We start from the raw sequence: 17,712 nt of genomic DNA on the forward strand, positions 1-17,712 counted from the left end.
TATTTCAGTAGCCTTTCCACTTTTTTCACTGTCTCCTAATTATCAAGAGGTATTAGGCACCCAAATGTGCATAGAATTATGATGATTATGGTCCAAATCAGATTAAAGGATGATCTATTCCTTCAAGGAGTTTGTAGTCTTAAGTAGATGGTATCATTGAATATAAATAAGCAAATCAAAGTGCAGCATTTGGGAATCCAACTGAGAATTTGAAAACAATCCCCATATATTTTCCTCAAGGACACTGACCTCCTTGAGGAGATCTCTTACAGAGAAAATGAAATCAAATCTTCAAGGAGTTTAGTGTTTTAAATAGATGGAATTATTGCAGAGAAATAAGCAAATCAAGGTGAAGTGCTTAGACAATTTTAATTCTGAATTGATTAGTTGGTCAGTTTAGGAAATGAGAATGAGACTCCCTATAGAATACAGGTAAAACAAAAGGAGTTGCTACAGGCTATTATTGACATCCATCTTTTGTATTTAACTTGGGGAGTCTAAGCTTATCTTGGGCATGGAGGGAAAGAAAATTAAATCTGTACTTTTACACTGCCTGAATTCTACAAGCATATCCAAACTGAGCGTTATTTAGCCATAGCAGTAGGAAAGTCAAATAGTTAAATCAGTCAAAAGAAATTAGCCAATGCCTATTCTTCTCTAATCAGTGTGTTTGTCACTGTAGAGACTTTCTTTAGAAGCTTTGGGAAGCTTTTGGAAAATACTTGGGTTTCTTCTCTACAATGAGCTGATTCTCTAATTGTGGAAATAAGACCTACAAGAAAGATAATTGCTGCCCCTTCAACCCCAATCTGCTTCGTTTTAATTATTCCCATGGTTCCCAATAGTGAAACTTTAAGAGACTGTTTTTGGCCTATTCCTGGCTTTTTCTTTCCCTCACACCAAGGGTCAGTGGCAAGGAGAGCTTTGGAATGAGAAATAACTGGATTCATATACTGGCTTTACCACCTCTTGGCTGTATTTAGGATGCTAATACCTACCTTAAAGAGTTGTGCTGTGGTCTAAATGAGACTACTGTATGGAAATATTCATCATCATGTCTGCCTCACACAAGGGATCAATGAATGCTGATTGTTTTCCTTAACGTTCTTCATTAGGTGAGGATGATATAAATGAGATGTTAGGAGTAACTAGGAGAGAATTTCCTCTGGTTGAATTGTTAGAACATGGTAACTGACTGCATGTTGAGATAAGTGGAGAGAAAAGATTCAAATATTATGCCAAGACTAAGATCTATTTCTACGTTTTTTTGAGAAGGAAGAATAGGAAAAAGCAGCAGTGAAGGTTAAAGAGTGATCATGGAGACAAATGGAAAAGCGGAAAGTGTGGTGTCATTGAAGCCAAGATAAGGGACTTTTATGAGGAGGAAGTGGTCGTCTGTTGAATGCTACTGAGAAATCAAGGAAGACAGTGCCATGCGTAGGGTGAGACAGTTGAGGCACTGACCTGCCCTTGCACGATCTTGAGCCTAAGGACCTTCTTAAATCTTGTTCTCTGGGTGTCTCACCCCACCCCACCCTAGTTCCTGAAGTGAGGTGATGACGGGAAGGGTCACTGGATGTGGCAATCTGGATCATCTTAGTGATAAGAATTTCACTGAAGCTTTGGTGGTCACAATGAGTAGGAGACATGAAAAAGTAAGCTTACTAATAATTGTGAAATGTGAAAATCCCAGAGGAAGCTTGTGAACTGGGTTTTAGATGTGACAATTTAGAAGGGACAGTAGAGCATCCACATTGGAATCTCTAACAGGCAGCTAGAAGTGTCAGAAAAAAAAGCAGAAGGTCGTGTTTGAGGTCATTTCCAGAGAGATGAAGTTAAAAGCACAAGACAACTATAATTTCTGACACAGAAAAGTGTAGTAGACAATATTTGAGAGCTGGGAAGAGGATGATGACAAGATGAAAAGGAGCCAGATAGAGCCTAAGGACAGTTTAAAAAGGAGAGTCCGGATAGAGTAGCATTCCGCAAATCAGAGAAGGAGATCAAAATTACCCTGATTCGTCTATTGGATGCTATAGAAAGGCAAAAAGGAAGTCACGGAATTTGGTGACCGTAGAGACCATATTTTCGTAAGAGGGATACACTGGAAGGAATAATTGGGCGGTAAAAAATGTAGGTAGTGTAAATTACTCCAGAAATTAGATAAAAGAAGATGTAAGAATGGCAGTGAGAAGAGAGAACCAGGTTAAGACCAGTTTTTCAACATAGGAGATGAGAGAGGAGAATATGAGAAAGGCAATAGTCTAAAAAGAATCAGAGATACTTGAGGTTCTGTAGGATCAGGAAGGTACAATATCAAGGTTGACTTTTGAGGGGTTTACAGAAAGAAAATGATGAATTGGCGTTGTCCGCTCCATTGTGTTTGGGAATGGACAGCATATTGATTCGAATACTCAGAGGCAGAAGGGAGGTGTGAGAACAAAGCTCGTGCCAACCGGACTTGATATACTTAGTTGAAGGCATTCTGTGGTTCTGTCCCCTCCCTACCCCAGGTTATTCTATTTAAACACAGCTCTGATATCCTGGCCCTGTAATTAGAATTTATTTGCTCTTGCTGAGATTTTGCTTTCAGCTCTGATTTACTGAGATTATTGCCTCAGCTCGCCTTTTTGTTTCATTGTGCTTTGGTCCTCTTGGCTAATACGTTATGTAAAATTAAACAACAAGCACGTTGATGAATTCATCTGTTTTCAAGATATCATTTTATTACAAATGTTGAAATTTTTTATTCCCCCCATTGTTTTATAGCATCTCAAACTCTCCAAAGAATACTAATAATCGTTCTTCATTATGATTTCTGTTGTATTGTTTTATTGTTTATGGAGAATTAATTTATATTTATGTACTAAAATATAACACTCTTGACATCTTTTTATAAATACTGAGAAATATACTTGTCATATGCTTGTGGGTTTCTCTTCTACATATATGACAGCACAGCTACATCAGTTTAATTGACCTTGGCAATCTGCATCTGCCAGTGATGTGTCCCTGAGGGACGGTTTCTGCAATTTTAAGCTGTGGCTTATTGAAGAACTTGTGTGTCACAATACAATTAAGTCTATATAAAAAAATCATCTCATGCATAACATTAAGTTGACTAAAAGTTCCTATTTCAAAACCATTTCTTGTTTTAAAGCTACCTCAGAGTGTCTTTGTTTTTTAAATAAGCTCATTCGAACATAGTAGTGATTAAAGCAGAAAATTAACATAAATCTTGAATGTTTGGTATGAATTAAGGATGTTTTCATTCCTTTTAAAGACTGCATAAAATTCCAGGCACCATAACATTTAACACATTTCTATCCCATTTGCAGAATAATATAGACTGTGAATAAGCACGTTTCGGGATTCTTTTTCAAGTTCTTTTTCTGTTCATCTATGGAACTACCAGGACATATGCTGCAGTCTCCAGCAAGATGCAATCTCATGGAAATCTGTGGGGAAACTGTGTATGATCATAACAGAAAATCCCTCTTCCCCCACCCCCATTATTTTATAAACAAGAAAGAAAATAATACAATCCTTCTATTACTATTCATTTAACACTTCATAGGATATGGCAAGCAGTTATTTGGTTTGCAAATGTAAATATACATTTTTCATCCACTTATGCTTTCATTCCTTCCAAGCTAGATAAAGGCAAAACAGAAGATATCCTTCTGAGACTTATTTTTATTGTATTCCAAGTTAAACGTATCAGCAGAGATGTAAGAGAGCTGTGAGGAGTCCATAGAAGGATAGTTACAATGACGAGGAGGATGAAAGTCCCTCTAATAAGAAGCAGCTAAATAAATGAACTCCTTCCTGACAAATTATGAATAAAAGCATATAGATTTTTTCACTGAATCCTTAATTTGAGTTCTAAGTTAAATACTTTGGAGCTTTAAAAATATGATTAAGTAATAGAAATAGCTACATTTCAAAAGAGTCATCAAAATCATGAAAAGTGCTATTAGGATCCACAATCAGAATCAACAAAGTTTCAAAAAATTAATTAATCCCCTCTCTCTGTCTCTCATGTTTAAATATTGAGTCCACTGTGCCTACAGGGAAATGATCCTAATCATTTGATGTTCGAGTTGTAATGAATAGTCATTCTTGTGTTAGCTGCTTAGTGCCACTGATTGAAAACATTTCTGACCCACTAAAGCATCGCTTATATTCTTATAAGCTGTCCGTGTTCTATTTTTTTCAATTTTTTCAATGCTCCTTTATCATTTGGACAAAGAAAAAGTTAAAATATTAGATATTAAAATGCAAACAAATGATCTCTATTTTGATTGATGTAAGCTTTGCTATACTATTTAATAACATCATAACCAATTGCTTGCTCTCTCATTTTTTCTATTTATTTCTTAAATGAAACTATGAACATGTGAAACTTGAAGCCCTCTAAAAAGAGTAGGGGGAAAATTAAATAGGTGATTTTCAAAAGGGGGCTGAGATAATTTTTACTGTGAGAGAAAAATTCTGTTTTGGAATACAGTGTCATAGTTATTTGATTATTTGTGAGGTTAGTTGGTTGTTACAAATGATAGAAAAATTAAAAGTTTATATTCAGGTCTGACTTAAGCTATAATTGAGTCAAATATTGAGGAAAGAGAGCATATTTTAAAAATTAAACATGAGTATGTATGAATGTTTAGAGACATAAAGTAATACAAAGTGTATCCAATGGAAAGACCCATGAGTAGAATAGTGCTTTTGAATGCACAAATAAATATTCCTAGGTTGGCTTATAGTGTTGGTGCTAAATATTTTAAGAAATGCAAGAATTACTTATTAAACTTCTAGCAACGTCTCCTATTTATTGACTGAGTTAGTGATAGAGCTCTAATATTAAAGTGAATCATACCATATGCATTTGTAAATCATAAAAAAGTTATAAAGCACGTTATTCATGAACTTCAACTTAATTCAGCAAGTATTTATTCAGCACCTACTATTTCAGGTGCACTGTACTGAAGAGTAGATTCAAGTTTTGCGAGACCTGAAGCCTATATAACTTGAGGACTTTCTATAAAAAAGAAAAAAATTACAAATTCAAATTTAGGCCTTGAAAGAGGCCCATGCAAGTGAGGGATCCTGAAGCTTAAGCTTCAATAACTTCACAGTATATATGTCTTTGACTCTAATAGCTGCTATGGGAAATCAAAGATAACTAAGGCATAATCCCTGCATTGCTCAAGCTTAGAGTGAAATCTGTGCTAATCTTCAAGGATATTCTTGTAAAAAAATGAGGAAAATGTATAAGAGAGCTTTGATCTCCTAGTGAAATAATTTTGAATTTCTTCTCATTTAAAAACCATCTTTATTTCAGATCTCTATGTAGGACAAGGTTGTATCAAAGTCTTGGACAAATAAGGTCATTTCTTATACAGGAGAATTATTTTTTATCCCTTGCATGTGAGTGTGTGTGTGTGTGTGTGTGTGTGTGTGTGTGTCTATATCATTCAATGATGGTGTGTTACAGTTACCATTATTATAATAGGTTGAATTGATGAGCCATGCTCACTATCGATGTTTTGCAACTCAGGTAACTGTCAACAAATGGTAGTGATGATCTGTTATGCAACGGGGAACAAATGCTAAAGGTCTCTTTTCATGTGACCTTTAAAGACAATAGAAAAATCTTCTCAGAATGCCATTCTGTATTGAAAATAATTACATGAATATTTAATTTTACTCTCAATGAAGGGTGAAATTGCATCAGAGATACAAACAATAGAAGATTTTTAAATAAAAACCTGAGCATGATGGCATTGATCCATCTACTCATCCATCCATCCATCCATTGAATTGAGTGTCTCATGTTTTAAGTGCTGTGCTAGGCTTGGTGGCACAGTGGTAAGCAGTATAGCATGGACACATTCTTGTTCTCATGGAACCTACAGTCTTGTGGGAAAAACACAATCAACAGTAGTCCCTTAATAGTTTTCCAGAATTCTAATATTCTTCAAGTAGAAAGCTACAAATATGCACCAGTGTTTATTTTATGTTTTTTTTTCTATTATTGCTCAGAAAAAAATAATTTTAGAATAACATGGTTTGGCTATTTTATTTTAAACTTAAATTATTCATCGATTCAACAACTAATTTTTGTATTCTAAGAGCTTCCAATATTTTCTCCTTTTGTTTATATCGTTATATTTTCTTTTCAATTGGAGTAAAAAATAACTCCCTTAGTCTATCTTGAGAAGCTGTGCTTAAAATTCATGATATGAATACCTGGAAAGAACATTTTATCTTAAACACTGGCTCAGTTTGCTCCATCATATATGGTACTGTCTACCTTTCTTTATTTCTTCTCTAGATCGAGCCCTTAATCTAACTTATTTTCTTTTATCTCTTCCAAATATCCAGATCGTGTGACGAGTGAGTTTCCTTTAGGTAATTTTTCTTAAAGGGACTCAACCTCTTCCTTTTCCTGACATGTTTAGATTCATTGGAACACAGCATATTTAGCAGATAATTTAAATCTCTTTTACAGAGCAATTTCCACAAGGAACTAATGTTAATGGTTGCATTTGTAGATTTTTACAAAATAAAACAGAAATTACTGGCTAAATGTAACTGTATTCTGGGTCCATTAAATCGCTTAACATTAAGTGTAAATAATTTGATGGAAACGTAGAAGATATTGTCTTGTTTTGTTCATAAAACGTGCTGTGAAAGGAAGAGATTGGCAGTTGATTCAAATTCACAATATAACTTGCATCTATGTTATACAGGAATAAATTTGGGTTCATAAGAGTAGTAACAAATTTGTGAAAATAATGGTCATGGACAAAGTTTTAGAAAATGCGTTTTATAACCATTAGAATATTTAAAGGACTGTAGTCTGCCAAACTTCTTACACATAAATACCAGATCTGAAACATTGCCCAAATCTGTGGTCTTTAACACCTACATGTGAGTTTTATTTTGAATTGGTTAAGTCAGTACACTTTGAATGTGTTGTTAACTAAGATATTTCATTAACTTTCCATTTTTATGGTTCATTAAAAACAGTTGCTTGAATCCCTAGAACAATAATTACATCATAATTTTTCTTAATTTTCAAATTATTTTTATGTGATGCACAGATTAGTCATTGCCTGTTGTCTTTCACTTTTTTCCAGTAAAAGAAGCCTTGAGCCCTATAAAATTTAACAGATGGGATCTCCCAGAAGTAGATCCAGAAACTATGCAAACCAGTGAACCATGGGTGTTTGCAGGTGGTGATGTTGTTGGTATGGCTAACACTACAGTGGAATCCGTGAATGACGGAAAGCAAGCCTCTTGGTACATTCACAAATACATACAGGTAGGTGTTTGCCATCAATTTCAGTTAATTTTTTCCAATGGATAAGTACTTCTTTATTTTTGCTACTCATTCATATGAGCATTCCTATAAGGTATATAGTAACTATATATGCAATAGGTCACATACATATTTACTTGGATAAATTTTTTTAAATGTGGACTGGATAGCAGACCTGTTTAGGTGACTGAAAATTCATTTATGCATTTCTACCAGTGGAATACTATGAAGTTATTCATCCTGTATTCAAAATATTTATCAATGCTTAAAGACATAGATAATACATTTATCAAATCTGGATGATATGCAGTATGATATAGAATCTATATTCCTAATAATCTTGCACAGTCCAGAAAATTATGTTGTCTGTCCGCATGGATCAGTGAGTTCCTATTCACTTCCTAAATTATATGCACCTAATTGAAAAGAAAACAAAAATTTTATAAATTTCAATTGTAATTATTTTTTCACTATTTGCTGTTATGATACAAATGCAGAATGTAAAAATGATAAAATATAAAGTTAAGCGTACTCTGGTACAGTAATTTTGTGCTCTTGGGGAAAAAAGCCATATCTACTAGATTTCAGTTGTCTTTTTGACAAAATGCTCTGTTCTTTTCTTGCTCTATAATTTAACTAAATGTCGACACAGTAACCTCATTTACATAAAATGTTTCTGGAAAAGTTTGCTCTTGTAAATAAAATCCTTATTTTTCTTTCCTATTCAAGAAAGGCTCTAAATTCACGATATAATTCCTGCCTCCCTTCTTTTGATTTCTTTGGTTTCTCACATGCTAGCAAAATTTACTTTGTCTTTAATGTTTCCGTTTCCTTGAATATTTTTCTTCCTCTTTGTCACCACCATTTAGTCTATTCTGGTTGTTCTCTACTCTTTCTGTAATTCATCCATGACTACTTACTTACTAGGTAGGGCCTGGACTTGGTACTGATTACATCATATTTTTTATGTTCAGTTAACCAACCTACTCCCACCTCACCTTGGCATCTCTGAGTAGTGGGGCTTGATATGTTGCGATCTGGGCCAGAGGGTGGTGTGGTGTCCCATAGAGGTAAAGCTCTAAGAATGGGTGTAAACCACAGTCTACTGGTTGTGCATAGAGACAAAGGAAGCAGTGTTTTGGGCAGATGATAAGTCTAAAATTAAGAATTCTGTCCAAATCATTCATAAATCAAAAGGGACTAGGCTAGGAAGAAAAGGGGAAAAGGAATGAAATTTTAACAGACAGAAATCTGGGAATACAAAGGAGACATGTCGGTAGTGGTTTTGGCTCTAGTTGCTGCAGCATCTGTATTTTGGAGAGTCCGTATGGCCTCAGAAATTCACAGCAGGAACAGTTCAAGACAACTACCCAGGATGGACTCCTGCTTTGGCTTTTTCACTTTTTCTGTCCCAAAACTTATCACTCTTTTGATTTTCTCATTCTACTCTTATTTCTTATTTTCATAGTGTTCTCCCAAGGCTCCTAAGTGTGTAACTCCGTAATCTGTATCTCCAGTAGGGCATTCCATGATCCAGCTGTCTGCTGAACATCTTCACTTGTCTAAACTACATTTCAAATTCACCACTCCATTTGGATATATATCTTACCTACACTTCAAACTCACTTCTTTTAAACCAAACATGATCTCCTAAACTTGTTTCATCTCCAGTATTTAACATTTCTGATTCCTAGAGTCAAATCCTCTACCTCAGTGGTCCTCAAATTCTGGGTTACTCAGGCTAATAAAATTTTCAAAATCAATTTGGAAACCAGTATAGGGCTGATTGCTTCTTGTTTTGTTGAGTAGCAGCATTAAAATAAACACTCAAACACATGAAATTATAATATTTACTCACATTTATTAACAAGAAAGTTTATGAGAAAAGTAGGAAACAGCACAGTCTCATAACAGAGATAATTCTTAAGAAAACACAGTTGAAAGATTTATGCTAGTGTGTTCACACACCTATTTTTCTCATAAAACAGCACTGCTGTACACACCCTTATTTATGAGTTATTTATCTAAATTTTCTTTTTTTCTTTTTTTTTTTTTTTGCGGTACGCGGGCCTCTCACTGTTGTGGCCTCTCCCGTTGCGGAGCACAGGCTCCAGACGCGAAGGCTCAGCGGCCATGGCTCACAGGCCCAGCCGCTCCGGGGCATGTGGGATCTTCCCGGACTGGGGCACGAACCCGTGTCCCCTGCATCAGCAGGCGGACTCTCAACCACTGTGCCACCAGGGAAGCCCCAATCTAAATTTTCTTTTCTTCTCTCTCTCATATATGCCTGGTCAATTCTACGCCTGTAAAGGCTTTCATACACTTATTTTAATTTGCTTATTTTTTGTGTGAAATACGATTTTGGGTTGACCAGACATCTCACTGACCAGTCTGTTAATTCCTTGAAGAAGTGAAAGTAGACCCAGGAGAAGGGAAAAGGCTTTTGTGCTACACCAGATAAAACCTAGTGAAGATGTGAATTCAGTTTGCATAAGTGAAAATGGTGGGAAGGCAGAGATGCTAGAGAGATTTGAAACAGTAAAATTGAACATAGGCAAGTGGAGAATGGCGTGTGCTATTGTTTTCTAAATGTTTAAATCCATTTGTAGCTTTTAAATTAAGAGACATAGAGAATGTTTACTATATTTTATGATGATGGTGGTTTTGTAGTGCTTCACAATTATCATTCAGAAAGATTCTTAAGGGTATTTTTTTTTTTTTTTTACTTCACTGTTATCTTTCTACTTCCCTGAATCTGATAAATGTGTGCTGATAAAAATGAGCAATCATTTTACTTAGTTTCCACTTACTCATGAAAGGAAAGACACAGACTCTTAGGTATTATGAAAACAAAGTGCATGTGCTTTAAATATATATTGCTAGGAATTATAGTGTTTAAAATATAAAAAAATTAAAAATTTGTGACCAGTAAAAGTTTTGGGTTTGGCTGAAGAATTCAGATTTGTCAAAGAAAGTATTGAATGACATTTTAGAAATGCAGTGAAAACAGAAGGCAGATAAAATCTCTGTCAGGTAAAATGAACACTTTCACTATTCTGCGAGGGTGTTGGATACAAAGTGCTAAGCAGTTATGAGACTAAAAAGGAACATATAGACAAGGTAGGATTTTTCTCTCTTTACACTGTCAGTAACTTAGTTCTGGCCTCTATCACCTCCTAAAATTGCCCCCAATTTCCCCCTGTCAAATCCAAAGCCCCTATGCTGCAGCCAGAGTCATCTTTCTAGAATACAAATTTGATCCTAATTTCCTCACTTGAAACCCTTCAGAGGCTCCTCTTTATGCTCAAGATGAAGTCCAAACTCCTTAGCTTGTGATACCAATTTGAATTTCCCCTAACACATCAAGATATCTCCTACATCTGAGCCTTTCCTGACTCCACCCATTTCACCTGTCTGTATCCCGCTTGTCCTCCAGGTTTTGCTTCCTTCTCCTCTTCCAGAAACACTTTCCTTCTAGTGTATTCTTTAGCATCCTATGTTTCCCTGATTGAAGCCTTCTTACTGGTCTGATGCTACACAAGCCAGCGGCGTGCTAGTTTACTAATATACCCTCAAAATAAAGAGCGTATTCATCATTAAATAGGAAAAAATGTAGGGATAATTGATTTTAAAGGAATTTAAAGAAGAGTTAAGAAAACTAATATATTTGTTATATAAGTTAATTAGCACTGTAAATAACTAGTGTTTTCTTACCAATGTAGCATTAGTTTAGAAAAATTTATATAATGCCTGAAGTGTATTCATGAATGAAGGTTTATAACACTTTGTCTTATGTTATACTTTGGGGAAACATGCAACACTAGACAGTGGACTTAAAAAATGATTTTATACATACATTATAGTATTAATTCATACATGCAATCATTGCAGCTGGATATTTAGAATTTCTTTGAAATACACTTTTTCAGGTAAATGTGATTATTTAAAGACACACATGTTGGGATTTCAGTAATTCCCATAGTTATCTGAAGTGAGCTTCACTTAAATTTTATTAGTTAATTTAATCAATTACCATTTATTGAGTACCAGCTGTTGGGTCTAACACTTGACTTTGGGAGGGTACCAAAGTGAATAAATGAGGAGAAGTATAATAGAGTAGTTAGAAATTTGAGCTCTGAACTAAACAGATCTGATTTCAACAATACTTTCAAACTGTATGACCTTGGGAAAGTCACTTCATTGCTCTAAGATGTGGTCTTCTTAGGGGTAAAGAAATGATTTATTAATAAAGGAGCAATAATAAAGTTGCTACCCTATTGGGTTTCAGGGAAGAATACATAAGGGAATTTATGGAAAGTTCTTAGTAAAGAGACTGAGCTCTAAATATTTATTGTTTGTGAATTATTAGAGATTATTCCCTTTGGACTGTTAAAATGGTATCAGAGAAAAATTATAAAATAGGAGATTTGAATAGAAAGTCAAAGTATAGTATTTTAACAGATGACGATTGAAAGAGGCTGTTTCAGGTCATGATAAGAGCATTTTATCTAGCCATTCATTTATGCATCCATATGCATCCATCTGTCTATCTGTGTAGTCATTCATGCATGGATTCATTCATTCATTCAGTAATCAGTAGTTTTTTAAAATGGTGCTTTACAAATAGTTATGGAAGCATACATATAATACACAATAACAAATGCAGTAATAAAAAATGTAAAGACACGAGGCAGTATGGAAGAGTTAATGATTGATTCTGCCTGGAGGTGGGTATCAGGATATGGAGTGAGCAGACTTCATAAAAATCAAGATACACGTAAAGAGGGAAGATAAGAAAAGCTGGAAGAATGCTGAGTGATTTGAATCGCTGGAACTTAAAGAAGCCTACTGGATAAGATTGCATAGCTTGCCCGCTGTGCAAGGGCTACCCAAACAAGGGTACCAGTTGGCTGAAATCCAGACCAAGCTCCACTCACCAAACAATGGCATCTTTTGCTGTGCTGCTTCTATTCAGAGGCAGGAGTGCCTTCCTTGAATTTTCACAAAGGTGCTTTCTGCCTGCTCCCTAAGCCTTGCACCTGTGCTACAGCTTTTTTTTTTGTTGTTTTCACCAGAAGGCAGTCTGAGCTAGTGGAGGCCCTGAACATGGAGACTATATAGGAAAAATGGGAGAAAGGATCTGGGGTTTATTATATTGGGGTTAGAACATGATGAGAATACCCAGTTTGGGAATTTAATTTGGAGTATGTAATGAGGCAGGAATGTGGTAGGAACTGTTTGAATAAAGAAGTGATAGTGTCAGATCTGGAGTTTATAGAGAAAGAAATATTTTTCATTTTGTCAACATTTCCCTCCTTGTAAGTCATTATTTTAAAATATTAAAAAATAAAATAAAATAAAATAAAATATTAAACTTGCTCTTCTTTAGTTGTACTAATAAGTGATCCAGTATGACTTCACCTCACTTGCTTATAATACTATGATATTAGTGGAGTCCAGGCATATTTGAGTTTTCGTCTTTCACTTAAATGAGAATACTGACTATCTAAGACAACTTTGACAGTGTACCCAAAGAAAGAGTATATAACTGAAAGAATGACTACAGGTAAACAAAAAAATGCTATAAATTTTCAAATTCGCACTTGTACTTGTATCTTTGTAATGGATTTATTTAACTAGTGTGTGTGTGTATGTGTCTGTGTGTGTGTGTGTGTGCATGTATGTGGACAGATGGATAGATAAAAATTTCTGTAATAGGAAAAAAAAGAAATTAACCACATTAACCCATCAGCCTTCCTTCTCTAAAGGAGCTTATAATGATGTTTGAATTCAATTATTTCATCCATGTGAAATAGTTAGAGAAAAATATATATGACGTAATAGAAAGCTAAATTTACTATAACAAATAAATGCTAAATTAGTCAAAGAACAGAAATCAATGTTGACTAGAATTATTAGAGAAGACTCAAAAGAAGTAGTCCCTGATTTTTATCCTCCCTGGAACATGCTTTTTATATTCACTTGTCAACCGTTGAAATAACAGCTGCTAATTGTTTAGCATCTATCATACATTGTACAGTTTTTGGTTATAATGACCCTGTTAAACAGGCATCATTATCTATGTTTCATAGTTGGTAAAAATACTTTACCAACTTTACCTCCTTTACTTTAGGCTCAAATGATAAACCTATTCAAGGTCAGTATCCTGTTAGAAATGAAGCCAAGATTTGAACACACAAATGTCTAGCTGTTAAGTTCCCCTGTACTGGACTACTTCCCTGGTACTTTTCAACTCTGGAATCTTAGTTTTCTTGCCAATTAGCAGCAGTCCTTGATACCTTCCCCAACAGTATGTGTCAAAATTTAAAAATATAATAATGCCATAGAACTTCTCCTGAGGGTTCCTCTGTAGTTTGAAACCAAAATTAAAGATTGTGATTGGAGGCTGTAGCCTGTGTATAACTTAATTCTGGCCAAAAATATACCTTAACCAGAATAATTAAGTGTATAGAAAAGTTCTAGGAATTTGAACTTCCCAGAGAAAGAATATAGAGGGGCAGTTAGCTCAGTTAGTACGATTAAAGGCTATTTAATTATTAATTGGAGTAAAAATCAGACATTTAATTATATAGGTAAATCCAGAACATTTATCAATGATAAATTGGTTAAATCTAGAACATTTATTTAAAAACACAGGAGGACAAAAAAGTTATCTTGTCCTATGAAACAGTTATCAATAATTGTTTGGTTAATCCGAAAAAGTTAAAAGGGGGACGTATAAAAAGGATATACACATATATTAAGCATATCATTTTATTTTAATGCATTAGATATTTTCTCATTTTCATTTCTCTTAAAAAAATAAGCAGGGCCAAGATCTTTTCAATCCAGCCACTGGAGTTCTAGAATATTTCTTATCTAAACCTAACTATAATATATTGTCTACAACTTCCATTTTTGTTTTTAAAGTGGAGCCACATTTTCAAGGAACATACATAGCAATTGTCTGGGTTTTTATGATTGCCCTGAAGTCATTTCAGTTGTTTCTGTCACACTTAATTTGACAGCAACTGTTTTTCAGTAACTCACCTTTTTATCATATCTTTTGAAAACATTCAACTTAGTTTTCACAGAATCAACCCTCTTTCTTTTCACATTCGTATAGCTCATCGATTTATATAATTTTTATTTACACTTTGAGCCAACACAAATGGGGTAAAGAATGTACAACTGACTCTTAATAAGCACACAACTCAACAGGTGGAGTAGAAGGTTCATAGGCACACAGGAGCACCCCACCCATTACAAAGATTCAGTACTCCTTGGCATTCCTTTGTATATCTCAGAGAGGAAAAGGAGAGAAGAAACTAGTCTAGTGAATCTGTTTGGTGCAAAGAACTTGGTTAAGAGAGTGTAAAAGGTGCCTATGGTCCTACTTTACCAAAGAGGACCTTAATACCTTAATACCAAATGTTCTTTACAAAAATACAATCATTCAGAAGATTCAGCACTTTGTTCTACTATTGACATACAAACAAAAATTTAGTCACAAAACGTAGAGGAAAAAAGACTATATGATATCTCACCATGCTATGGCCTTCTCTGAGAACTTGGAGATAGAATACAAGCTAAATTCTTCTAAGTCTAATCCTAGATCAGAAGTTCGTTTTTCCTAAAGTAATCATGGTAGTTCTCAGAAAATGATCTTGTAAACATGAGACATTTTGTCAAATAAAGCAATTTAAATATACGGAAATTATCTCAAAAGTCACAGGTTTGATTACATCATTAGAGTGATCCTTTAGTCATGTCACTATTCTGTGATTCAGAATTCTATTTTAAATTCACTATCTTATATGTAACATTAAAAAAACACAATATTTATTACTGGTAGTGGATGGGTTTATCTAAATGTACATGCTGCTGCTACGAAAGCAGTTGTGGTGGTACAAAGATAAATATTGAAAGGCAAAAGACAAGAGTTATTAGTGGAAGGATAAGTACGGAATTAATAGAAACTCAAATAAAGGACAGAATTTGTATAGAGCTTATTCAACTATAGGCAAGAAATGAAAAGGATAACACCTGGTTTCTTCTAGGTAGAATTCATGAGAAACTGCAAAGGGTAAGAAAGGAGGCATTGGGTCATTAAACATTAAAAAAAAATGTTTTGGTTACTGAGCTTGCAAGTGACTTTAGGTGTCACTGAATACTTAGTTACAGAATAGTTGAAGTTAGGGCTTCCCTGGTGGCGCAGTGGTTGAGAGTCCGCCTGCCAATGCAGGGGACACGGCTTCGTGCCCCGGTCTGGGAAGATCCCACATGCCGCGGAGCGGCTGGGTCTGTGAGCCATGGCTGCTGAGCCTGCGTGTCTGGAGCCTGTGCTCCGCAACGGGAGAGGCCACAACAGTGAGAGGCCCACACACCACAAAAAAAAAGAATAGTTGAAGTTAAATAGTTACAGAATATTGTTTCTTGGCAGTCAGCATTTGAGGTCAACTTTCTACAACAAAAAGTTAATTTTATTATTGGTTTAGTTTCAGTGTTCCTTCTACATACATGAGTTTGTCTACATGCATGTTCCCAAATGATATTCTTTTTTTGTTTTCTCAAACTTTACCCTTAATTAAATAAGCTGTATTCCTATAATAAGTATCCATGTTAAAGTGCCCGATACTGTTATGATTATTTCATTTATGATTATTTCTTTATGTTATACTTTCCATTTTGTCAATCCCTCCTAAAACTAATTCTTGTGGCAAAATTATCTTAGAATGTATGTACAAGATACACACATAAATATTAGAGCATCATACTAGATCTAAAATGTCTTTCCTAACCCCGTAAGATCACAGAGCACAGGTATCTTTTAAGTTTTAGTTTTCTACAGTGTTTTTTCAGCTCAACTTTCTAGTGTTGTTCGGCTTCAGTGAAGCTTATATGATATTTTAATGAAGGTTATAATGAATTTCTCTCACAGTTAGTGTGATTCTCCTCAGTTGTATGTAGTATATGGGTATATTTTGAAATAGGTGTTTGTAAAGTTCTTCGAAACTATCATAAATTCGTTGCTTGGATGACCTGCTTCTCTACTGCTTGAGGTTTTTGTGTATTTTCTTTTGGTTTCATTGAGGCACAAAAGAATAGTTAGTTGTTGAGAGAACTAGATCTCTCAGGGGGTTAGTAATGAGATACAGAGCCTTTAACCTTTTGGTCACTAGTTCAGATCTGCCCCAGGTCAAGAGTGACAGAAAGTCATTACCATCTATCTGATGGTAGTTCAATAGGCTATGTGAAACAAATTTGTGATTTCAGTACCTAGAGAGAGAGACATGACATAGTCCCACCATATAGTGAGTGAGTACAACATGGTAGTTGTGGTTTTAGTTTGAAGAGAAAAGAGTCATCCAGTCATTGCTAAGTATTTCATTTTCTCTCTGTGAGCTGAGACTCCTCTTGGTGGATTTGTTAATGGAATGTTGTGAGAAAGCTAGGTTTGTGTCCATGTTTTTTTTGTGATTTGAGGCCATGAGATTCCCATCCAGAGGAATCCCTATCTGTCATTGTCACTAATAGGGTAAAATTCAGCCTCACTAAATTGACTTTTAAAAAGTGATTTCAGTCTCAGATTGTGATTAATTCAAGATTCAAAGTTACATCATTCATGTCTGCTGTTTCTTCAATGCCCTTCTGCATATATTTTTTAAATGTTTCATTTTCCTCTTTAATCATTAATTTTATCTACATTTGGACATATGACTGAACATTTAGAGAGGCCTATTCATTCTTGTGAATCTTTCACATGGGAAATACTGAGTTAACAACCAAGAATAGAAAATTGTAAGGACACTTTGAAGATGGGGAATTCAAAACTGGGCACAGTGCAGAAGGATCATTGCTATAAAGCTAATTGAATTATGTGCATTCATATCAATAAATGAAATCTTTCACCTTCTGCCATCTTTAGGATTTGAGATTATGTGAAGGATTTTATCTATCTAATACCTTTAGTGAACTGTCAGGTTATTAAAACTTTTTGATTTGGGGGTCTCTTCAAAAGGTCTCTTTCTAAAGAGAAAAAAGTCCTATGTTTATACTTGAAAGATGTATAAGATCACAGCATTTTCTTAATACTGGAATATTTACAATTTTATTTTATATTGGGGTCAGTGATTTTCCAAACAAACACACACTGTTGGATTGTTAAAATTTTAAACCTATCTCTCATAACATCTGTGATGTGAAAATAAATCCCAAAGAATGGTAGTGACAGTGCCTTTTGTTTAAGATTTCTGTTCTGGCCAAAGATGAACAGTTGCTAAAAAAAATATGACAGTCTGGGATTTTAGAAAACAAACTTAGATGAAATTATCTATGTCCAAGTCTCTCTTGCTTAGAAGACCTTCAGTGCCAACTTTAAATAA

The 17,712-nt window shown here is 34.7% G+C and overlaps 1 protein-coding gene across 2 annotated transcripts in view; it reads left to right on the top strand.

Annotated features, from left to right (window-relative positions):
- DPYD (dihydropyrimidine dehydrogenase) overlaps window positions 1-17,712 on the top strand; it is an 820,498-nt gene that overhangs the window by 391,961 nt on the left and 410,825 nt on the right. For both annotated transcript variants that reach the window (XM_029227639.1, XM_029227640.1), the window contains exon 12: window positions 7,146-7,330. In XM_029227639.1, coding sequence (XP_029083472.1) covers window positions 7,146-7,330 — 185 coding nt within the window. The remainder of the gene's footprint in view (window positions 1-7,145; window positions 7,331-17,712) is intronic.

This window comes from Monodon monoceros, unplaced genomic scaffold (assembly GCF_005190385.1).
Source record: "Monodon monoceros isolate NGI ecotype Baffin Bay Population unplaced genomic scaffold, NGI_Narwhal_1 Super_Scaffold_18, whole genome shotgun sequence".
NCBI lineage: Eukaryota > Metazoa > Chordata > Mammalia > Artiodactyla > Monodontidae > Monodon > Monodon monoceros.